This window comes from Pleurodeles waltl, chromosome 8 (genome assembly GCF_031143425.1).
Source record: "Pleurodeles waltl isolate 20211129_DDA chromosome 8, aPleWal1.hap1.20221129, whole genome shotgun sequence".
Classification (NCBI taxonomy): domain Eukaryota; kingdom Metazoa; phylum Chordata; class Amphibia; order Caudata; family Salamandridae; genus Pleurodeles; species Pleurodeles waltl.
In genome coordinates, this window is record NC_090447.1 from 1,512,449,713 (window position 1) to 1,512,474,196 (window position 24,484).

A 24,484-nucleotide genomic window follows, 5' to 3' on the forward strand; every position below is an offset into this window, starting at 1 on the left:
GGTGGTGACCCCATTTCATCTGGGTCAGAACATCACCCTGCCCACCTTCTTTGCTCCACCGCATCCCTCTAAAGAAGAGGAGCGACTCCACCGACTGGACTCAAAAAGAGCGTTGTCATTCTATCTTGACCGCACAAAAGAGTTTCGGGTGGATGACCAACTCTTTGTGGAGAATGTGGTAGCAAAGAAAGGTCAGGCAGGCAGTACAGAAACAAACCATTTTGCGCTGGATCGCTCTCCACATTAATATCTGCTATGCACTGGCCAAGAAGCAGCCTCCTGAGGGCTTGAGAGCTCATTCCACCAGGAGCAAGGCTGCTACCACTGCACTAGCACCAGGTGTTCCAGTCCTGGATATCTGTCAGGAAGCGACGTTTGCAAGACATTACTGCCTGGACAATCAGGTCAGTAGAGATGGGCACTTGGCCTGTTTGGTCTTATAGGACTTTCTGGTGTAATGTCTGTCCGCAGCCCACCGTCAGGAGGTTACGGCTTGGGTATCTATTCTAAGTATCAGGTATCTGCATCTAGAAGTCTCTATCAGATGAACAGGTTACTTACCTTTGGTAACGCATTATCTGGTAGAGACTGTATCTAGCTGTAGATTCCTCACACCCACCCATGCCTCCATGCTCTGTGGACACGTCTGATAGTGTCAGGGATTGTACCTTTCAGGGCCCTTTTTTTTGCACGGATACACTGTTAGTTCTTTTGATGGCTGTGTGCTTCTGGCATGGAAGTTCATGGAAAAGTAACTGACATATGCGCTCCTGGGTTGTGCCTTTATAGGCAACTGTGATGTCACAGATAGCTTCGCAAACGCCACGCAGATCCGAACGATGCCACCTGAGGGCACGCGCAAGGGTATTGCTCAGCAAAAGTTCTGGATTCCAAGCTGTTGCCAGGAAATTCTAAGGTAAGGAATCTGTAGCTAGATAGAGTCTCTACCAGATAATGTGTTACCGAAGGTAAGTAACTTGTTAATCTCGTCCGTATTAAGCTCGAGACAGTTGAACTGTCAGGTGGCCACTTCGGTCATGCAGGTAGGTGGTGAAGTTGTTTCTTGTGCTGAGCGATTTTCCGGGAGAGACAGTATCGCTTGTGTGACGTCCACATAGGAGAGAATGTTGATGTGTGCATGGATGACATCGGTCAGTGGGGTCATGCACATGTTGAAGAGAGTGGGCTAAGAGAGGATCCTTGAGGTACTCTGTAAGGAAATGCCTCCTTGGCATGGTTGCCCCCTGACTTTTTGCCTTTGCTGATGCTATGTTTACAATTGAAAGTGTGCTGAGGCCTGCTAACCAGGCCCCAGCACCAGTGTTCTTTCCCTAACCTGTACTTTTGTATCCACAATTGGCAGACCCTGGCATCCAGATAAGTCCCTTGTAACTGGTACTTCTAGTACCAAGGGCCCTGATGCCAAGGAAGGTCTCTAAGGGCTGCAGCATGTCTTATGCCACCCTGGAGACCTCTCACTCAGCACAGACACACTGCTTGCCAGCTTGTGTGTGCTAGTGAGGACAAAACGAGTAAGTCGACATGGCACTCCCCTCAGGGTGCCATGCCAGCCTCTCACTGCCTATGCAGTATAGGTAAGACACCCCTCTAGCAGGCCTTACAGCCCTAAGGCAGGGTGCACTATACCATAGGTGAGGGTACCAGTGCATGAGCATGGTACCCCTACAGTGTCTAAACAAAACCTTAGACATTGTAAGTGCAGGGTAGCCATAAGAGTATATGGTCTGGGAGTCTGTCAAACACGAACTCCACAGCACCATAATGGCTACACTGAAAACTGGGAAGTTTGGTATCAAACTTCTCAGCACAATAAATGCACACTGATGCCAGTGTACATTTTATTGCAAAATACACCCCAGAGGGCACCTTAGAGGTGCCCCCTGAAACTTAACCGACTGTCTGTGTAGGCTGACTAGTTCCAGCAGCCTGCCACACTAGAGACATGTTGCTGGCCCCATGGGGAGAGTGCCTTTGTCACTCTGAGGCCAGTAACAAAGCCTGCACTGGGTGGAGATGCTAACACCTCCCCCAGGCAGGAGCTGTGACACCTGGCGGTGAGCCTCAAAGGCTCACCCCTTTGTCACAGCCCAGCAGGGCACTCCAGCTTAGTGGAGTTGCCCGCCCCCTCCGGCCACGGCCCCCACTTTTGGCGGCAAGGCTGGAGGGAACAAAGAAAGCAACAAGGAGGAGTCACTGGCCAGTCAGGACAGCCCCTAAGGTGTCCTGAGCTGAAGTGACTCTAACTTTTAGAAATCCTCCATCTTGCAGATGGAGGATTCCCCCAATAGGGTTAGGATTGTGACCCCCTCCCCTTGGGAGGAGGCACAAAGAGGGTGTACCCACCCTCAGGGCTAGTAGCCATTGGCTACTAACCCCCCAGACCTAAACACGCCCTTAAATTTAGTATTTAAGGGCTACCCTGAACCCTAGAAAATTAGATTCCTGCAACTACAAGAAGAAGGACTGCCTAGCTGAAAACCCCTGCAGAGGAAGACCAGAAGACGACAACTGCCTTGGCTCCAGAAACTCACCGGCCTGTCTCCTGCCTTCCAAAGATACTGCTCCAGCGACGCCTTCCAAAGGGACCAGCGACCTCGACATCCTCTGAGGACTGCCCCTGCTTCGAAAAGACAAGAAACTCCCGAGGACAGCGGACCTGCTCCAAGAAAAGCTGCAACTTTGTTTCCAGCAGCTTTAAAGAACCCTGCAAGCTCCCCGCAAGAAGCGTGAGACTTGCAACACTGCACCCGGCGACCCCGACTCGGCTGGTGGCGATCCAACACCTCAGGAGGGACCCCAGGACTACTCTAAGACTGTGAGTACAAAAACCTGTCCCCCCTGAGCCCCCACAGCGCCGCCTGCAGAGGGAATCCCGAGGCTTCCCCTGACCGCGACTCTTTGAATCCAAAGTCCCGACACCTGGGAGAGACCCTGCACCCGCAGCCCCCAGGACCTGAAGGACCGGACTTTCACTGGAGGAGTGACCCCCAGGAGTCCCTCTCCCTTGACCAAGTGGAGGTTTCCCCGAGGAACCCCCCCCTTGCCTGCCTGCAGCGCTGAAGAGATCCCTAGATCTCCCATTGACTTCCATTACAAACCCGACGCTTGTTTCTACACTGCACCCGGCCGCCCCCGCGCTGCTGAGGGTGAAATTTCTGTGTGGGCTTGTGTCCCCCCCGGTGCCCTACAAAACCCCCCTGGTCTGCCCTCCGAAGACGCGGGTACTTACCTGCAAGCAGACCGGAACCGGGGCACCCCCTTCTCTCCATTCTAGCCTATGTGTTTTGGGCACCACTTTGAACTCTGCACCTGACCGGCCCTGAGCTGCTGGTGTGGTGACTTTGGGGTTGCTCTGAACCCCCAACGGTGGGCTACCTTGGACCAAGAACTAAGCCCTGTAAGTGTCTTACTTACCTGGTTAACCTAACAAATACTTACCTCCCCTAGGAACTGTGAAAATTGCACTAAGTGTCCACTTTTAAAACAGCTATTTGTGAATAACTTGAAAAGTATACATGCAATTTTGATGATTTAAAGTTCCTAAAGTACTTACCTGCAATACCTTTCAAATGAGATATTACATGTAGAATTTGAACCTGTGGTTCTTAAAATAAACTAAGAAAAGATATTTTTCTATACAAAAACCTATTGGCTGGATTTGTCTCTGAGTGTGTGTACCTCATTTATTGTCTATGTGTATGTACAACAAATGCTTAACACTACTCCTTGGATAAGCCTACTGCTCGACCACACTACCACAAAATAGAGCATTAGTATTATCTATTTTTACCACTATTTTACCTCTAAGGGGAACCCTTGGACTCTGTGCATGCTATTCCTTACTTTGAAATAGCACATACAGAGCCAACTTCCTACATTGGTGGATCAGCGGTGGGGTACAAGACTTTGCATTTGCTGGACTACTCAGCCAATACCTGATCACACGACAAATTCCAAAATTGTCATTAGAAATTCATCTTTGCAATTTGAAAGTTTTCTAAATTCTTAAAAGTCCTGCTAGGGCCTTGTGTGTTAAGTCCCTGTTTAGCATTGTCTTTTTAGAGTTTAATAGTTTGTTAAAAGTTTGAATTAGATTCTAGAAACAGTTTTAGATTCTTAAAAAAGTATTCCAACTCTTAGCAGAATAATGTCTGATACAGAGATGCAGGTGGTGGAACTCGACACCACACCTTACCTCCATCTTAAGATGAGGGAGCTAAGGTCTCTCTGTAATATAAAGAAAATAACCATTGGCTCCAGACCTACCAAAATTCAGCTCCAGGAGCTGTTGGCAGAGTTTGAAAAAGCCAACCCCTCTGATGATGACATCACAGAGGAAGAAATTAGTGACTTGGAGGCCAATGTCCCTCCTCCAGTCCTAAATAGGGAGAACAGGACCCCTCAAGTCCTGTCTCCAACTGTGTTAGTCAGAAATAGTGAGTCCCTCACAGGAGGGTCCCACATTTCTGAAATCACTGAGGATGCTCTCAGTGAAGATGACCTCCTGTTAGCCAGGATGGCCAGAAGATTGGCTTTAGAGAGACAGCTCCTAGCCATAGAAAGGGAAAGACAAGAGATGGGCCTAGGACCCATCAATGGTGGCAGCAATATAAATAGGGTCAGAGATTCTCCTGACATGTTAAAAATCCCCAAAGGGATTGTGACAAAATATGAAGATGGTGATGACATCACCAAGTGGTTCACAGCTTTTGAGAGGGCTTGTGTAACCAGAAAAGTGAACAGATCTCACTGGGGTGCTCTCCTTTGGGAAATGTTCACTGGAAAGTGTAGGGATAGACTCCTCACACTCTCTGGAAAAGATGCAGAATCTTATGACCTCATGAAGGGTACCCTGATTGAGGGCTTTGGATTCTCCACTGAGGAGTACAGGATTAGGTTCAGGGGGGCTCAAAAATCCTCGAGCCAGACCTGGGTTGACTTTGTTGACTACTCAGTGAAAACACTAGATGGTTGGATTCAAGGCAGTGGTGTAAGTAATTATGATGGGCTGTACAATTTATTTGTGAAAGAACACCTGTTAAGTAATTGTTTCAATGATAAACTGCATCAGCATCTGGTAGACCTAGGACCAATTTCTCCCCAAGAATTGGGAAAGAAGGCGGACCATTGGGTCAAGACAAGGGTGTCCAAGACTTCAACAGGGGGTGACCAAAAGAAAGGGGTCACAAAGACTCCCCAGGGGAAGGGTGATGAGACAACCAAAACTAAAAATAGCAAAGAGTCTTCTACAGGCCCCCAAAAACCTGCACAGGAGGGTGGGCCCAGAGCCTCTTCACAAAACAATGGGTACAAGGGTAAAAACTTTGATCCCAAAAAGGCCTGGTGTCATAGCTGTAAACAGCATGGACACCAAACTGGAGACAAGGCCTGTCCCAAGAAAGGTTCCACTCCAAACTCCCATCCAGGTAACACTGGTATGGCTAGTCTCCAAGTGGGATCAACAGTGTGCCCAGAGCAAATCAGGGTCCACACTGAAGCTACTCTAGTTTCTGAGGGTGGGGTGGATTTAGCCACACTAGCTGTCTGGCCGCCTAACATGCAAAAATACAGACAGCAACTCTTAATTAATGGGACTAGAATAGAGGGCCTGAGGGATACAGGTGCCAGTGTCACCATGGTGACAGAGAAACTGGTTTCCCCTGGCCAATACCTGACTGGAAAAACTTACACAGTCACCAACGCTGACAATCAGAGAAAAGTACATCCCATGGCAATGGTTACTTTAGAATGGGGAGGGGTCAATGGCCTGAAACAGGTGGTGGTCTCCTCAAATATCCCAGTGGACTGTCTGCTTGGAAATGACCTGGAGTCCTCAGCATGGGCTGAGGTAGAACTAAAAACCCATGCAGCAATGCTGGGTATCCCTGAACTGGTGTGTGTGAAAACAAGAGCACAGTGCAAGGCACAGGGTGAACAAGTAGAGCTGGAGTCTGGAAGAATGGCCCAGCCTACCAAGAGAACAGGAAAGTCAGTTGGGAAACCAACTGCAACACAGCAAAAGAAAGGGAACCTCTCTTCTCAGGAAGAAGTTCTGCCCTCTGAGGGAACTGAGCCTTTGGAGCTTGAACCTTACCAGGTTGAGCTCTTAGGCCCAGGGGGACCCTCAAGGGAGGAGCTGTGTAAGGGACAAGAAACCTGTCCCTCTCTTGAAGGCCTTAGGCAGCAAGCTGCTGAAGAGTCCAAAGGCAAGAAAAATGGAACGCATAGGGTCTATTGGGAAGATGGACTCCTGTACACTGAGGCCAGAGACCCCAAACCTGGTGCCACTAGGAGAGTGGTAGTGCCTCAGCTGTTCAGAGAGTTCATCCTAACATTGGCCCATGACATTCCCCTTGCTGGACATTTGGGACAAACCAAGACGTGGGAGAGGTTAGTCAACCACTTCTACTGGCCCAATATGTCCAACATGGTTAAGGAGTTTTGCCTCTCCTGCCCCACCTGTCAAGCCAGTGGTAAGACAGGTGGGCATCCAAAGGCCCCCCTCATTCCACTTCCAGTGGTGGGGGTTCCCTTTGAAAGAGTGGGTGTGGACATAGTTGGTCCACTAGAACCTCCCACAGCCTCAGGAAATATGTGTTCGATGGCATATGTTGCTGCAGATACACATGTTTGGCACAGTCCGCTGCCTGGTGTTGGGCTCGGAGTATTACAAGTTGTTTTTCTTCGAAGAAGTCTTTTTGGTCACGGGACCGAAGGACTCCTCCCTCTTTGGCTCCATTGCGCATGGGCGTCGACTCCATCTTAGATTGTTTTTTTTCCGCTGTCGGGTTCGGACGTATTCCTTTTCGCTCCGTGTTTCGGTTCGGAAAGTTAGTCAGAATCTCGGAAGAAAGCGTCGGTATTGTTCCGTTCGGTATCGGGATAGTTAGGTACATCGACACCGATCATCGGAAGACTTTGGGGCAGTTTCGATCCCCCATCGGGGCCTGGTCGGCCCGACCGCGTGCGACATCGAAGCCGATGGAACGGACCCCGTTTCGTTTCTGCCCAAAATGTCACAGTAAGTATCCTTATACAGATCAGCACTTGGTCTGTAACTTGTGCTTGTCCCCCGAGCACAAGGAGGATACCTGTGAAGCCTGTCGAGCCTTCCGGTCCAGAAAAACACTCCGGGACCGAAGAGCCAGGCGTCACCAAATGGCGTCCACGTCGACAAAACAACGTTTCGACGACGAAGAGGAAACATTCTCGGTTCCGGAATCAGAATCCGGAGACTCCGACGTCGAACAACAGCAACAAACTGTGAGTAAGACGTCGAAAAGTAAATCCATCGACAAACCAAAAGCCCAGGGGACGCCACTGCCAACAGGCCATGGCTCGACCCATAAATCAGGCGACCCGTCGAAGGGGCCGAAAAAGGGCACGCCCATAGCGAAGACACCCGACTCCGGTCGAGGGACCGCCATGGAGCAACCTCGGAGCCGAGAAAGCGGCTCCGAGAGACAAAAACAAGATACCGGCACCGAAAGACATCGGCACCGAGAATCCGTGCCGAAAGGAACAAAAATTCTGTCGGTGCCGAAACCGAAAAAACATTCTCTCTCGGCGCCGAAAAATACCACACCTTCATCCTACTCAGAGGAACAAGGACTAAGTGGCCAAATGCACAAATTTGGACAAGAGCTCCAAAGTGTAGAATCGGACTACACACAAAAGAGACTGTGCATCCAGCAAGATACAGGGAAGATATCAACCCTTCCCCCAATCATGAGGAAAAGAAAGATCGGACTTCCAAAGGATGACACACAACCACAAGCCAAAGTGGTTAAAAAAGTCACGCCTCCGCCCTCTCCTCCACAGGCATCGCCGGCACAAACACCGCCACAAATGCACTCACCAGCGCAAACTACCATAAGTCATGACGATCAGGATCAAGACGCTTGGGACCTGTATGACACCCCAGTGCCGGACAATGATCCCGAGTCATACCCCACAAAGCCGTCACCGCCAGAGGACAGTACCTCATACTCGCAACTGGTGGCTAGGGCTGCAGACTTCCACAATGTCCAACTGCATTCCGATCCTATAGAGGATGATTTCTTATTTAACACCCTCTCGGCTACACATAGCCAATATCAATGTCTCCCAATGCTACCAGGGATGTTACGGCACGCAAAACAAATTTTTGAGGAGCCCGTAAAATCAAGAGCCATCACCCCAAGGGTGGATAAGAAATACAAACCACCACCCACAGACCCAGTGTTTATTACTTCACAGTTACCACCCGACTCTGTGGTAGTAGGGGCAGCTCGCAAAAGAGCAAATTCACATACATCTGGCGACGCCCCACCTCCGGACAAAGAAAGCAGAAAATTTGACGCGGCAGGGAAAAGAGTGGCGTCACAGGCAGCCAACCAGTGGCGCATCGCAAATTCACAAGCGCTGCTGGCCAGATATGACCGCGCACACTGGGACGAGATGCAACTTCTCGTAGACCATCTTCCCCAGGAATACCAAAAAAGGGCGCAGCAAATAGTGGAAGAGGGACAAACGATCTCAAACAATCAAATCCGCTCTTCACTAGACGCAGCCGATACTGCAGCAAGAACAGTCAACACTGCTGTCACCATAAGGAGACACGCTTGGCTACGCACTTCAGGCTTCAAACCTGAAATCCAGCAGGCTGTCCTTAATATGCCCTTCAACGAGAAACAACTGTTTGGCTCGGAAGTGGATACAGCCATTGAAAAACTTAAAAAGGACACAGACACGGCCAAAGCCATGGGCGCACTCTACTCCCCGCAGAGCAGAGGCTCTTTCAGAAAAACTCCATTTAGAGGGGGGTTTCGTGGCCAACCCACAGACACCACCAGCCAACAATCAAGAACCACACCATATCAGGGTTCCTTCCAAAGGGGTGGTTTCAGGGGATATCGGGGGGGTCAATTCCCAAGGAGTAGGGGAAGATTCCAGACTCCAAAAACACCTCCACCTAAACAGTGACTTTCAAGTCACGCAACCCCTTCACTCAACACCAGTGGGGGGAAGACTAAGCCAATTCTACCAAGCTTGGCAACAGATTACAACAGACAATTGGGTATTAGCAATAATCCAACATGGCTATTGCATAGAATTCCACAACTTCCCACCAAACATCCCCCCCAAAACACGCAAAATGTCACAACATCATTTAGAACTTTTAGGACTAGAAGTTCAAGCACTACTGCAAAAGGATGCAATAGAATTAGTACCAGTACAACAAAAAAACACAGGAGTTTACTCCCTGTACTTTCTAATTCCAAAAAGAGACGAAACATTAAGACCAATATTAGATCTCAGGACACTAAATACCTACATCATATCGGACCATTTTCACATGGTCACACTACAAGACATCATTCCACTGCTCAAACAGCAAGATTACATGACCACATTAGACCTAAAGGATGCGTACTTTCATATACCAATACACCCTTCTCACAGAAAGTACCTACGGTTCGTATTCAAAGGAATACATTACCAATTCAAGGTGTTGCCATTCGGAATAACAACTGCACCAAGAGTGTTCACAAAATGTCTAGCAGTAGTAGCAGCACACATCAGGAGACAACAGATACATGTGTTCCCTTACCTAGACGACTGGCTAATCAAAACCAACACAGTAAAAAAATGCGCAAACGACACCACCTTTGTCATACAAACCCTTCACAAACTGGGGTTTTCCATCAACTACACAAAATCACACCTAGAACCGTGTCAAACACAACAATATCTAGGAGCAACCATCAACACATCAAAAGGAATTGCCACTCCAAGTCCACAAAGAGTGCAAGCATTCCACAAGCTAATAAGTGCTATGTTTCCAAACCAAAAGATACAAGCAAAACTTGTGCTAAAACTTCTAGGCATGATGTCATCATGCATAGCCATTGTCCCAAACGCAAGACTACACATGCGACCCTTACAACAGTGTCTAGCATCACAATGGTCACAGGCACAGGGTCAACTTCAAAATCTGGTGTTGGTAGACCGCCAAACATACCTCTCGCTTCTATGGTGGAACAGCAAAAATTTAAACAAAGGGCGGACATTTCAGGACCCAGTGCCTCAATACGTTATAACAACAGATGCTTCCATGACAGGGTGGGGAGCACACCTCAATCACCACAGCATTCAAGGACAATGGGATATACACGAAACAAAACTTCATATCAATTACCTAGAACTGTTGGCAGTATTTCTAGCGTTAAAAGCCTTCCAACCCATAATAACACACAAATACATTCTTGTCAAAACAGACAACATGACAACAATGTATTATCTAAACAAACAAGGAGGAACACACTCAACACAATTGTGCCTCCTAACACAAAAAATTTGGCAGTGGGCGATTCACAACAACATTCGCCTAATAGCACAATTTATTCCAGGAATACAAAACCAACTAGCAGACAACCTTTCGCGAGACCACCAACAAGTCCACGAATGGGAAATTCACCCCCAAGTTCTGAACAAGTACTTTCAAATTTGGGGAACACCCCAGATAGATTTGTTCGCAACAAGAGAAAACTCAAAATGCCAAAACTTCGCATCCAGGTACCCACACCGCGAATCACAAGGCAATGCTCTATGGATGAATTGGTCAGGGATATTTGCGTACGCTTTTCCCCCTCTCCCTCTCCTTCCATATCTAGTAAACAAGTTGAGTCAAAACCAACTCAAACTCATACTGATAGCACCCACATGGGCAAGACAACCTTGGTATACAACTCTACTAGACCTTTCACTAGTACCGCATGTCAAACTACCCAACAGGCCAGATCTGTTAACACAACACAAACAACAGATCAGACATCCAAACCCAGCATCATTGAATCTGGCAATTTGGCTCCTGAAATCCTAGAATTTGGACACTTGGACCTCACACAAGAATGCATGGAGGTCATAAAACAAGCTAGAAAACCTTCCACTAGACACTGCTATGCATCTAAGTGGAAAAGATTTGTTTACTACTGCCATGCCAATCAAATACAACCAGTACATGCCTCTACTAAAGACATAGTAGGATACTTACTACATTTGCAAAAAGCGAATCTCGCTTTTTCATCTATAAAAATACACCTCGCAGCTATATCTGCTTACCTACAAACTACTCATTCATCGTCTCTATTTAGAATACCAGTTATTAAAGCATTCATGGAAGGGCTAAAAAGAATTATACCACCAAGAACACCACCAGTTCCTTCATGGAACCTTAACATCGTCTTAACAAGACTCATGGGTCCCCCTTTCGAACCCATGCATTCCTGTGAAATGCAATATCTAACCTGGAAGGTCGCATTTCTCATTGCAATCACATCCCTCAGAAGAGTAAGTGAAATACAGGCATTTACCATACAAGAACCATTTATTCAAATACACAACAATAAAATAGTTCTAAGAACAAATCCTAAATTTCTGCCAAAAGTAATCTCACCATTCCATTTAAATCAAACAGTAGAATTGCCAGTGTTCTTCCCACAACCAAATTCTGTGGCTGAAAGGGCACTACATACATTGGACATCAAAAGAGCACTAATGTATTACATTGACAGAACAAAGCTAATCAGGAAAACAAAACAACTGTTCATAGCTTTTCAAAAACCACACATAGGAAATCCAATCTCTAAACAAGGCATTGCTAGATGGATAGTCAGGTGCATTCAAACATGCTATCTTAAAGCCAAAAGAGAATTGCCTATTACACCAAAGGCACACTCAACCAGAAAGAAAGGTGCTACAATGGCCTTTCTAGGAAACATTCCTATGAGCGAAATATGTAAGGCTGCAACCTGGTCTACGCCTCATACGTTTACTAAACACTACTGTGTAGACGTACTAAATGCACAACAAGCTACAGTGGGCCAAGCTGTACTAAGAACATTATTCCAAACTACTTCAACTCCTACAGGCTAAACCACCGCTTTTAGGGGAGGTAACTGCTTTACAGTCTATGCCAAACATGTGTATCTGCAGCAACATATGCCATCGAACTGAAAATGTCACTTACCCAGTGTACATCTGTTCGTGGCATTAGTCGCTGCAGATTCACATGTACCCTCCCACCTCCCCGGGAAGCCTGTAGCCGTTTAGAAGTAGATCATAAACCTTAAACATCTGAACATTTGTAAATAATTTTTAGAAACTCTTATCATACATACATATTCACTCCATTGCATGGGCACTATTTATACCAAACAACTCCATCCTCACCCTCTGCGGGGAAAACAATCTAAGATGGAGTCGACGCCCATGCGCAATGGAGCCAAAGAGGGAGGAGTCCTTCGGTCCCGTGACCAAAAAGACTTCTTCGAAGAAAAACAACTTGTAATACTCCGAGCCCAACACCAGGCAGCGGACTGTGCCAAACATGTGAATCTGCAGCGACTAATGCCACGAACAGATGTACACTGGGTAAGTGACATTTTCAATATCCTGGTAGTAGTGGATCATGCTACCAGGTATCCTGAAGCTATTCCCCTTAGGTCGACTACTGCCCCTGCAGTAGCCAAGGCCCTCATTGGTATCTTTACCAGAGTGGGTTTCCCTAAGGAGGTGGTGTCTGACAGAGGTACCAACTTCATGTCAGCATACCTAAAGCACATGTGGAATGAGTGTGGAGTGACTTATAAATTCACTACACCATACCATCCACAAACTAATGGCTTGGTTGAGAGATTCAACAAGACATTAAAAGGCATGATCATGGGGCTCCCAGAAAAACTCAAAAGGAGATGGGATGTCCTCTTGCCATGTCTGCTTTTCGCTTACAGAGAGGTGCCACAGAAGGGAGTAGGATTCTCACCCTTTGAACTTCTGTTTGGTCATCCTGTAAGAGGACCACTTGCTCTTGTTAAAGAAGGCTGGGAGAGACCTCTCCATGAGCCTAAACAGGACATAGTGGACTATGTACTTGGCCTTCGCTCTAGAATGGCAGAGTACATGGAAAAGGCAACCAAAAACCTTGAGGCCAGCCAACAGCTCCAGAAGTTTTGGTATGACCAAAAGGCTGCACTGGTTGAGTTCCAACCAGGGCAGAAAGTCTGGGTTCTGGAGCCTGTGGCTCCCAGGGCACTCCAGGACAAATGGAGTGGCCCTTACCCAGTACTAGAAAGGAAGAGTCAGGTCACCTACTTGGTGGACCTGGGCACAAGCAGGAGCCCCAAGAGGGTGATCCATGTGAACCGCCTTAAGCTCTTCCATGACAGGGCTGATGTGAATCTGTTGATGGTAACAGATGAGGATCAGGAGGCAGAGAGTGAACCTCTCCCTGATCTTCTGTCATCAGACCCAAAAGATGGCACAGTAGATGGAGTGATCTACTCAGACACCCTCTCTGGCCAACAGCAAGCTGATTGTAGGAGAGTCCTACAACAGTTTCCTGAACTCTTCTCCTTAACCCCTGGTCAGACACACCTGTGTACCCATGATGTGGACACAGGAGACAGCATGCCTGTCAAGAACAAAATCTTTAGACAATCTGACCATGTTAAGGAAAGCATCAAAGTGGAAGTCCACAAGATGCTGGAATTGGGAGTAATTGAGCGCTCTGACAGCCCCTGGGCTAGCCCAGTGGTCTTAGTCCCCAAACCTCACACCAAAGATGGAAAGAAAGAGATGAGGTTTTGTGTGGACTACAGAGGGCTCAATTCTGTCACCAAGACAGATGCTCATCCAATTCCAAGAGCTGATGAGCTCATAGACAAATTAGGTGCTGCCAAATTCTTAAGTACCTTTGACTTGACAGCAGGGTACTGGCAAATAAAAATGGCACCTGGAGCAAAAGAGAAAACAGCATTCTCCACACCTGATGGGCATTATCAGTTTACTGTTATGCCCTTTGGTTTAAAGAATGCCCCTTCCACCTTCCAAAGGTTGGTGAATCAAGTCCTTGCTGGCTTGGAGTCCTTTAGCACAGCTTATCTTGATGATATTGCTGTCTTTAGCTCCACCTGGCAGGATCACCTGGTCCACCTGAAGAAGGTTTTGAAGGCTCTGCAATCTGCAGGCCTCTCTATCAAGGCATCCAAATGCCAGATAGGGCAGGGAACTGTGGTTTACTTGGGCCACCTTGTAGGTGGAGGCCAAGTTCAGCCACTCCAACCCAAGATCCAGACTATTCTGGACTGGGTAGCTCCAAAAACCCAGACTCAAGTCAGGGCATTCCTTGGCTTGACTGGGTACTACAGGAGGTTTGTGAAGGGATATGGATCCATTGTGACAGCCCTCACTGAACTCACCTCCAAGAAAATGCCCAAGAAAGTGAACTGGACTGTGGAATGCCAACAGGCCTTTGACACCCTGAAACAAGCAATGTGCTCAGCACCAGTTCTAAAAGCTCCAGATTATTCTAAGCAGTTCATTGTGCAGACTGATGCCTCTGAACATGGGATAGGGGCAGTTTTGTCCCAAACAAATGATGATGGCCTTGACCAGCCTGTTGCTTTCATTAGCAGGAGGTTACTCCCCAGGGAGCAGCGTTGGAGTGCCATTGAGAGGGAGGCCTTTGCTGTGGTTTGGTCCCTGAAGAAGCTGAGACCATACCTCTTTGGGACTCATTTCCTAGTTCAAACTGACCACAGACCTCTCAAATGGCTGATGCAAATGAAAGGTGAAAATCCTAAACTGTTGAGGTGGTCCATCTCCCTACAGGGAATGGACTTTATAGTGGAACACAGACCTGGGACTGCCCATGCCAATGCAGATGGCCTTTCCAGGTTCTTCCACTTAGAAAATGAAGACTCTCTTGGGAAAGGTTAGTCTCATCCTCTTTCGTTTGGGGGGGGGTTGTGTAAGGAAATGCCTCCTTGGCATGGTTGCCCCCTGACTTTTTGCCTTTGCTGATGCTATGTTTACAATTGAAAGTGTGCTGAGGCCTGCTAACCAGGCCCCAGCACCAGTGTTCTTTCCCTAACCTGTACTTTTGTATCCACAATTGGCAGACCCTGGCATCCAGATAAGTCCCTTGTAACTGGTACTTCTAGTACCAAGGGCCCTGATGCCAAGGAAGGTCTCTAAGGGCTGCAGCATGTCTTATGCCACACTGGAGACCTCTCACTCAGCACAGACACACTGCTTGCCAGCTTGTGTGTGCTAGTGAGGACAAAACGAGTAAGTCGACATGGCACTCCCCTCAGGGTGCCATGCCAGCCTCTCACTGCCTATGCAGTATAGGTAAGACACCCCTCTAGCAGGCCTTACAGCCCTAAGGCAGGGTGCACTATACCATAGGTGAGGGTACCAGTGCATGAGCATGGTACCCCTACAGTGTCTAAACAAAACCTTAGACATTGTAAGTGCAGGGTAGCCATAAGAGTATATGGTCTGGGAGTCTGTCAAACACGAACTCCACAGCACCATAATGGCTACACTGAAAACTGGGAAGTTTGGTATCAAACTTCTCAGCACAATAAATGCACACTGATGCCAGTGTACATTTTATTGTAAAATACACCACAGAGGGCACCTTAGAGGTGCCCCCTGAAACTTAACCGACTGTCTGTGTAGGCTGACTAGTTCCAGCAGCCTGCCACACTAGAGACATGTTGCTGGCCCCATGGGGAGAGTGCCTTTGTCACTCTGAGGCCAGTAACAAAGCCTGCACTGGGTGGAGATGCTAACACCTCCCCCAGGCAGGAGCTGTGACACCTGGCGGTGAGCCTCAAAGGCTCACCCCTTTGTCACAGCCCAGCAGGGCACTCCAGCTTAGTGGAGTTGCCCGCCCCCTCCGGCCACGGCCCCCACTTTTGGCGGCAAGGCTGGAGGGAACAAAGAAAGCAACAAGGAGGAGTCACTGGCCAGTCAGGACAGCCCCTAAGGTGTCCTGAGCTGAAGTGACTCTAACTTTTAGAAATCCTCCATCTTGCAGATGGAGGATTCCCCCAATAGGGTTAGGATTGTGACCCCCTCCCCTTGGGAGGAGGCACAAAGAGGGTGTACCCACCCTCAGGGCTAGTAGCCATTGGCTACTAACCCCCCAGACCTAAACACGCCCTTAAATTTAGTATTTAAGGGCTACCCTGAACCCTAGAAAATTAGATTCCTGCAACTACAAGAAGAAGGACTGCCTAGCTGAAAACCCCTGCAGAGGAAGACCAGAAGACGACAACTGCCTTGGCTCCAGAAACTCACCGGGCTGTCTCCTGCCTTCCAAAGATCCTGCTCCAGCGACGCCTTCCAAAGGGACCAGCGACCTCGACATCCTCTGAGGACTGCCCCTGCTTCGAAAAGACAAGAAACTCCCGAGGACAGCGGACCTGCTCCAAGAAAAGCTGCAACTTTGTTTCCAGCAGCTTTAAAGAACCCTGCAAGCTCCCCGCAAGAAGCGTGAGACTTGCAACACTGCACCCGGCGACCCCGACTCGGCTGGTGGCGATCCAACACCTCAGGAGGGACCCCAGGACTACTCTAAGACTGTGAGTACAAAAACCTGTCCCCCCTGAGCCCCCACAGCGCCGCCTGCAGAGGGAATCCCGAGGCTTCCCCTGACCGCGACTCTTTGAATCCAAAGTCCCGACACCTGGGAGAGACCCTGCACCCGCAGCCCCCAGGACCTGAAGGACCGGACTTTCACTGGAGGAGTGACCCCCAGGAGTCCCTCTCCCTTGACCAAGTGGAGGTTTCCCCGAGGAACCCCCCCCTTGCCTGCCTGCAGCGCTGAAGAGATCCCTAGATCTCCCATTGACTTCCATTACAAACCCGACGCTTGTTTCTACACTGCACCCGGCCGCCCCCGCGCTGCTGAGGGTGAAATTTCTGTGTGGGCTTGTGTCCCCCCCGGTGCCCTACAAAACCCCCCTGGTCTGCCCTCCGAAGACGCGGGTACTTACCTGCAAGCAGACCGGAACCGGGGCACCCCCTTCTCTCCATTCTAGCCTATGTGTTTTGGGCACCACTTTGAACTCTGCACCTGACCGGCCCTGAGCTGCTGGTGTGGTGACTTTGGGGTTGCTCTGAACCCCCAACGGTGGGCTACCTTGGACCAAGAACTAAGCCCTGTAAGTGTCTTACTTACCTGGTTAACCTAACAAATACTTACCTCCCCTAGGAACTGTGAAAATTGCACTAAGTGTCCACTTTTAAAACAGCTATTTGTGAATAACTTGAAAAGTATACATGCAATTTTGATGATTTAAAGTTCCTAAAGTACTTACCTGCAATACCTTTCAAATGAGATATTACATGTAGAATTTGAACCTGTGGTTCTTAAAATAAACTAAGAAAAGATATTTTTCTATACAAAAACCTATTGGCTGGATTTGTCTCTGAGTGTGTGTACCTCATTTATTGTCTATGTGTATGTACAACAAATGCTTAACACTACTCCTTGGATAAGCCTACTGCTCGACCACACTACCACAAAATAGAGCATTAGTATTATCTATTTTTACCACTATTTTACCTCTAAGGGGAACCCTTGGACTCTGTGCATGCTATTCCTTACTTTGAAATAGCACATACAGAGCCAACTTCCTACATACTCCACAGATAAGTTCCCGTGGTTGTGAGGAGTATGGCGACATGTTGACTGTTTGAGTTCTTCAAATTAAGAATGTGCAGATTCATTGGAGGGCTCGTCCTTCAATACCTGTCTTATGTAGTCGTCTGATCAGGATGGGGTGGGAGATTGTATCGAAGGCCTCTGAGAGGTACAGTAGAATGAGGGCCACAGTTTCTCCTCTGTTTAGGATCATCCAGATTACATGTATTACTGCAATGAAGGCTGTCTGTGTGCTGTGCTTAGGTCTGAATCCTGGTCGGTGGTGTCGAAGAGTTGGTGGTTGGCGAGGTGGTTGGCAAGGCATCTGTTGATGACTTTCTCTAGGACCTGGCTGGGTATGCTAGGAAATCTGACGGTAGCATGCAAGCTTTGCAGGGCTTTCTGAGGGTTTCTTCAGGAGAGCTTTGCCCGCTGCATGCTTCCAGGCCTCCTGCCATGTGGCTGCGTTACTTTGGTTGTTGAGGATGAGGGCTTTGCTGATGCAGGTGAGTCCTTTGTTAAAGGTGTGGTGGGGGCACGTGAAAAGGCCCATCCAGTGGATGGTCTTGATGAGGTCCAGAGATCAGTCACATACATATGAGTGTAACTCTGCAATCATGCCCAGAGCACAATAACAGACGGGAGTGTAACCCTGCACTCAGGGCTGAACAGCAAGTCACATACAATGACCGCAAACACACAATCAGGGCAAGAGACCAATTCCTATGTGAGTGAGTTACTCCGGACCAGAGAGCAATCACAATTACATTCACACAGAGAGCAATTACACTCGTAAAGCTGCAATCAGGGCCAGAGGGCAGGCACATAAGATGAGTGTAACCTCACACTCGGGGCCAGAAAGCAATCACCTACGTGAGGTGACCCCACACTCCTTTCTTTTATAACCAATCCAATATATAGTACATGAAGAGTGAAAATAGTGAACAGAGTCCATTTTTACCTGAAACTTTAACAGGAAAAAAGAAGGGTGGCGTGGAAATCGATCAGGACAGACAGTGGCTTCATGGAGCTAAAATTATAAGACTGAACCTTTTATAAACCCACAGTGCCCTGCTTTGGAAGTTACTCTAATTGCTTTTTTTGCTCCTTTGAGCTGAACAACCTGAAAATGTTGCTATAATTTAGATTTTCTTTGGTTCATCCAGAAATATTTGCCATTGCCAAGATCTTCACGCATCAAGGCGCATGGCATGAGGACACCATCGCTGTTGAAAGAACCCTTGAAATCGAAGCACTGCCCTTCTTAAGTGTCACAATACTTGAAAAACCATTTAGCAAACAGAAAGAAAGTACCCCTCCATTCCTTGAATCCTCCCCCTCAGTTTGGTCCTAGAAAAGCAAACTCACTTTCACCACTGAAGGTTGTACCATATTCAAGAACAGTGTCTCCAAAATTATCTGCACCATGAACTAAAGTTATGAGAAGTTAGTGGTCTAAGAGTCCTCCACCCAGGACATCACAGCCACTAAGAATTGAATGCACATGAGTTTGCAGACCCCTAGATATGACTGTAGACCAGGGAGATCCCTTACTTCATACCAGAACGAATACAGCTTTTGACAAGTACTAGTACAGCAGATTGTCCAACCTCTCCAACATCGCTACTGTCAAGAGTGCCACCAGTAGATGAAGTTGCTACTTTCCTCAGTGATTTGATGAGAAGAGTTACACAACTGCAGCAGACTGAAAACAGCCTCAGACATGCTTCTGCTGTACAAAGAAACTCCTCCACACCACATCTTCAGCATCACTCGGCAAAGGAGCAAGAAAGTGATTTTAATGGAATGGAATGTATGTTGCGGATCGTCCACAGCAAAGAAAGTGGCTAGTGCTTCTGACTTGTTCAGCTATTTCAAGAGGCTTCATTGTGAGACGTAAGAATTTTGCAGAAGATTTTTTAAATAAAAAGTCAAAATTTACAGAACATTGTTAATGATGGTCACCTGGTGTCAAACTAGGTAATCGGCGCAACAGAAGACTTCTAGAACTTATGGGATATAGTTATTGCCCCAAACTTAACTTACAAAGATCCCCTTTGATATGTCTATTAGGCCTCAAATGAGATGCTCACCCCTTTCTCAGGCTCCTGATTCTTCAGATCTCAAACCCTTGATGAGATGAACCAGATTAACGTGGAGGCAGAAATGTTGTTAGCTATGGGACTAGGAAAAAAGACACAGTACCCTAGGTCCCATTACAAGTTACTGGAGAGGAAATACCATCACAGGAGGGTTCATCTCCATCAATAACAGCAAGAGCATCCTTTCTACCATAGTGAGACATCTTGAGATAGAAGCAATCAACAGCCTCTGTAATCACTGAAAAGTAATTACTTGTTTCCCTCTTACATCAGCTGTGCAGGTGAGGCAGTGTTTCTCAAATCACATCACACAGCGGCACAGAAAAACCACTAATTGTAGAGTGCACTAGCCTGACACTCAGACATCTTCCTCTACCACCTGCTATTACCACCGCTCTCATCTTTCACTCAGCACAGCCACTCAGGGCCCTACGCATCCCCATGTTCCAGGAACCATTCTCCACTCTTACACCAAGCCAGCCACAGTTTCAGGAATCTGCAAGTGTGTGAAGTGTGTAGTGTGCATATGCACACAAACTGAAAATGTCAGATACTTGGCCTGTATTTTTGGGTGTTTCTCCCCTGGCTCTGGTGGTGACAGTGTGCTGCTAGAACAGGGTACATTGTGGGCTGGACAGTGGCTGGGTAGCCTGTGTTTTTCCTAGGGAGCTGCATAGCTTAGTGCTGTGGTCAGATCAGAGAGCAAGGCTGTAATAGTGTGCAAAGTGAGAGTTCTGCAGGCCCCAGGACAGCTTGTGGTCTGTTTTGTTCTTCAGCGCATCTGTACGGTGAAGCCGCCTCTTCATGCTCTCACACACCCATACACAACCAGTGTCACAGGTCACCCATGCCTCACCATCAAGGCTGCCTACTACTCAGAGGCCCTGTTGGCCTCAAATCAAAGTTGGTGCAACTCCCTAGTACTAGAGAACTGCAAGAGGTAAACACATAAATACAATTGGGCTCGAAGGCAGAAGAGGATGTCAATTTACATTCGAGCTGTATCCTATATCGTAGGAAGAAGAACATCACTGTAGGCGCTCATCAGACTCCTATGTTCCTGCCCGCACGCCTGCTGCAAGACCCATCACAACCTGAAAACACCTTCTGCTGGTTGCATCCATGCCTTCAAAGATGATGAAACTCAAGTTCTGCTCTTGATCAGGGTCATAGACATATTTCAGGCAAGTAAGACGTAAGCCTGCAGTGCTGGAGAAGACAATTTAAGGAATGGCCTACTCAGGATATTCTCGACAAGGATCCACGACCAAGGTCTCTCGAGCTTCCAGGAGCCTTGGCCTAGAGATGAGAACAACATATTAAGCTGCCCCAAACCCTGATGCATTTGCTCAGCATTCATAATGACCATTTAGCAAAGGCCTGTTGAGGCAACAAAGAATACGCCACTCCACATGCACCTAAGTCTCGAAGCCTGGCCTCCGAGAGCAACTATTGTGACACTTGCGACCGACGGCCCTATGTATCATTGTATTCAAGACGAGAAGACTTTGTGGATTCTTCAAGTGAGTAAACCCAGCACCTGCACTCCCCCGCAGCTCCCATGCTCACTGGGATACAAAGTACCTCCTGCTGCTGAGCAAACTACCATCCTGTAAACACAGCAAACCAAGGAGGTAGCCCTCAGTGGAAGACCCAAAACAGCATCGAATAACCATCCCAACTCTGTGGACAGTCCAACAACAGCCTAGACACTTACAAAAGTTGGAAAACGCACCCTTGCCAGAGAAGTTACACCCCTTAAATGCCACGTAAAAGTTCACCACCTTGGGTGTGCGACAAGCAGCTGGTCCTGCAAACATCTCTATAGAAAGTCAGATTGCAAGCGTGACTGTAGTGGTCGACGCCATTCTGTCAGTTTCACTCGGACGCGCATTGCTGTCACCACCTGACGAGTGACCCGTAAGCCCACTGCAGTCAGGTAGACCATTAATACCATGATCCAACATTCCAGGAACCTCTTTGGCACTCTGAACAGCAGCCAGACTATCCATGTTCACCCTGATGCAGTCTTCAGGATTCCTTGATCATGGTGCACTTGTTCCAAAGCATTCCTCAGGTGGTTCTGGGGATGACTGCCTCCATCTCACAATGTCTTCCCAAACATGAAAGGTTTTGTGTAAAGCAGAACCAGTCCCTTTAAGGAACACAAGTTGTTTAAAAAAAGTTTCCCACTTGTGAATGCAAACAGAGGGGTGGTGGTCTGCTGGTCCATGCTGGGCACATTTCATTTGTACCTAATCAGAGGGAGTCACAAATAACAACATAACTAATTAACATTCAATGGGCAGTTTGTTCAAGACCCCCGCGATTGAAGATTTTGTGATGCAACCCAGTATTATATATGTTGCATTGCAAAACCAGAGACCAAAAAAAGTTGGTGTGCAATTGTGAAATGTGGACAACAGATGTCCGTGTTAATAAGTATATGTGCTTCTATCTTCTGTAGCCACAAGGGTACACCAGGTTGTATTGCGGTTTGTGACTGCGGTGTAATAATGTTGATATTGCAATCAGCTATGTGTCATTAATTTGAACAAAATGTAAACATATCTAAAAAAGAAAGACACATGTAACTTAGATGCATGGAAAGCAAAGGTCCAGCACATTGATCCCACTTTCCTCCTTCTGCCGTAGGTGTGCTTGACCCTCACCGCCAAGCGAATGGCCCGAAAGAACTGCCTGGTGAAGAACCTGGAAGCCGTGGAGACCCTCGGATCTACCTCGACCATCTGCTCCGACAAAACCGGAACCCTCACCCAGAACCGAATGACTGTGGCCCACATGTGGTTCGACAACCAGATCCACGAAGCAGACACCACGGAGAACCAGAGCGGTGAGGCAACCTCTTGTGCACCCCCATAAAAATGCGAATATATCATTAGTAAATTCATTTTCCGAATGATGGTCATCCGTCACAGCTTGGCCTCCATTACCTACATCTGCTGACCGGTGGCCAGCCACATGCAGGTAAGAGAGATGCTGGGAAGGAGACAGCAGGGAGTTGTGACCCAAGGACATGGACATCAATTCACCGACATGCCAAGGGTAGCAGTAGTAGCATTATACAACCTTTGACCCCAGTGACATCACAGGAAGAGACAACTTTTCACCTGATGTGAGCCTAGGAAGTGATGTTACTGAAATTTACAACCATGAAATAAGTGCAGTAGCTATTTTAGATAACACCCATTTCTTAAGCAGACTGGTGTCAAGATATGGCAGAGGCATAGCTGCCAGATGTCCAGTTAGAGCAGTCTTAGCAGCCATATGCAATTTCAGCCTCAAATGCCCAGGGTCAACCAGTCGATGCTCATGTATTCATTTCAACACCATTAATCTCCTGTTCATCATCGTGCCGGAGTGAGGAACAACCTCTGTTCTGTGCTATGTCATGAATATCTGCAAGAGAAGGTGACTGCTTTCCCTGCCTCACTCCTTATCACCCCTCTCCTCTGTCGATAATATGTCTCCCACCTGACTATCCTCCCAACTCCCTCAGCTGTCTCTTTCTGGTCTGCCTCTTTTTCCTTCATCTCTTTGTCTCTTCTGTCTTTCGCGCTCACTCTGAGCTGTCTCTCGCCAGCCTACTTCTTGCTGCCTGTCTCTCACTGGCCTCCGTCACCTCTCACCTTTCTCACCCTCTCGTCTGTTTTCCTCTTTCTGTCTTTTTCCTGTCTCTATTACCCTTCCCACCTGTCTCACCTCTGTCACCCGTGTCTCTCTCTCTCAGCTGTTTTCAGTCTCTCCCAGCTCTGGATTCCTTCTCTCTCACGCACATTCACACGCGCGCCTTCTTTGTCATTCACTCCTTTTTAAAGTGTCATTTTTCTTATATTCTTTCAGCTTTACCTGCTCTCTCTCTCTCTCTCTCTTTCTCCTCTCATATATCCCCCTTTCTCTTTAGGCAACCAGGCACAACCAGAGACATTAGGACATCTTTTCACAAGTTTCCTTCTTTTTGTTTTTATGTTTTTTTTCTTGCCTTCTTCCACAGGCTGCAAAGCAGTCGAAGGGCCACCTTTGAAGGTGTTCACCAGCTGTCACAAATGGTGTAAAAAGGCAACATTCTGTTTTAGTTGATGTTCTTTACGCTGTAAAGTTATTTTACAAAAACAGAGAAAGGCCCCAATCCCTGCAGAAAGTAAACAAAGCTGAGACCCCTGTCTCATTTCGGTGTCTTCCACTGCCTTTGCTGTATTTGAGGCCAGGGTTCGCAAAGGCAGTGCAGGGGTCACAAGGGGCAAGTCAGAGGTCCCAGCTGGCGACCCCTAAATGACGTCCTTGCCCAAGGAAAATAAGAAAGCGGATGGAAAGACGATCTAGTAAGAAGTTACATCCTCGACAACAACCTATACCACTGTTCAGTGTCCCTGCACCAATCTGCAACCCTTTGCTCCATCTCTAGAGTCTCGCCATGCCACAGGGCCCCTTACCCCCTGCTGCCCAACAGGTCAGTCTTGGTGGCATGCCAGGCAATATCCCAGCACTGACCTGGTGCTGATGCCAAGGTGCGTGAAGAGGGAGCGTCACAAGCTTACTGCCAGGCACCAGAGGCGCCATGTTCTACAGGGCACTTTCATTTCACAGTGTGGGACACCACGGAGTGGTGGCAGCCACTACTGGAGGAGGAGGGACCTCTCCTGGTCAAGACTTTTTGCCAGGTCTTTCCAACAGGGTCCTTCCCTCCATCCGCATAGGATATGGATGGTGCAGGGATTTAGCTCTGTATGGGTGAGAGAGAAAGGGGGTATCTATTTCACAATGTCCGGTTTGCGCGTATTTGACAAGATGGTGGTCGCGGAGATTGAGTGCAGGTGTCAACGTGCTCCTGATGTACAGGTCACATCTCTCTTGGCCTGTA

At 47.8% G+C, this 24,484-nt stretch overlaps 1 protein-coding gene across 1 annotated transcript in view; it reads left to right on the forward strand.

Annotated features, from left to right (window-relative positions):
- Nucleotides 1–24,484, forward strand: part of LOC138248848 (sodium/potassium-transporting ATPase subunit alpha-1-like) — a 285,654-nt gene that overhangs the window by 140,971 nt on the left and 120,199 nt on the right. Inside the window, exon 9 of the mRNA XM_069202802.1 lies at nt 22,258–22,456. Coding sequence (XP_069058903.1) covers nt 22,258–22,456 — 199 coding nt within the window. The remainder of the gene's footprint in view (nt 1–22,257; nt 22,457–24,484) is intronic.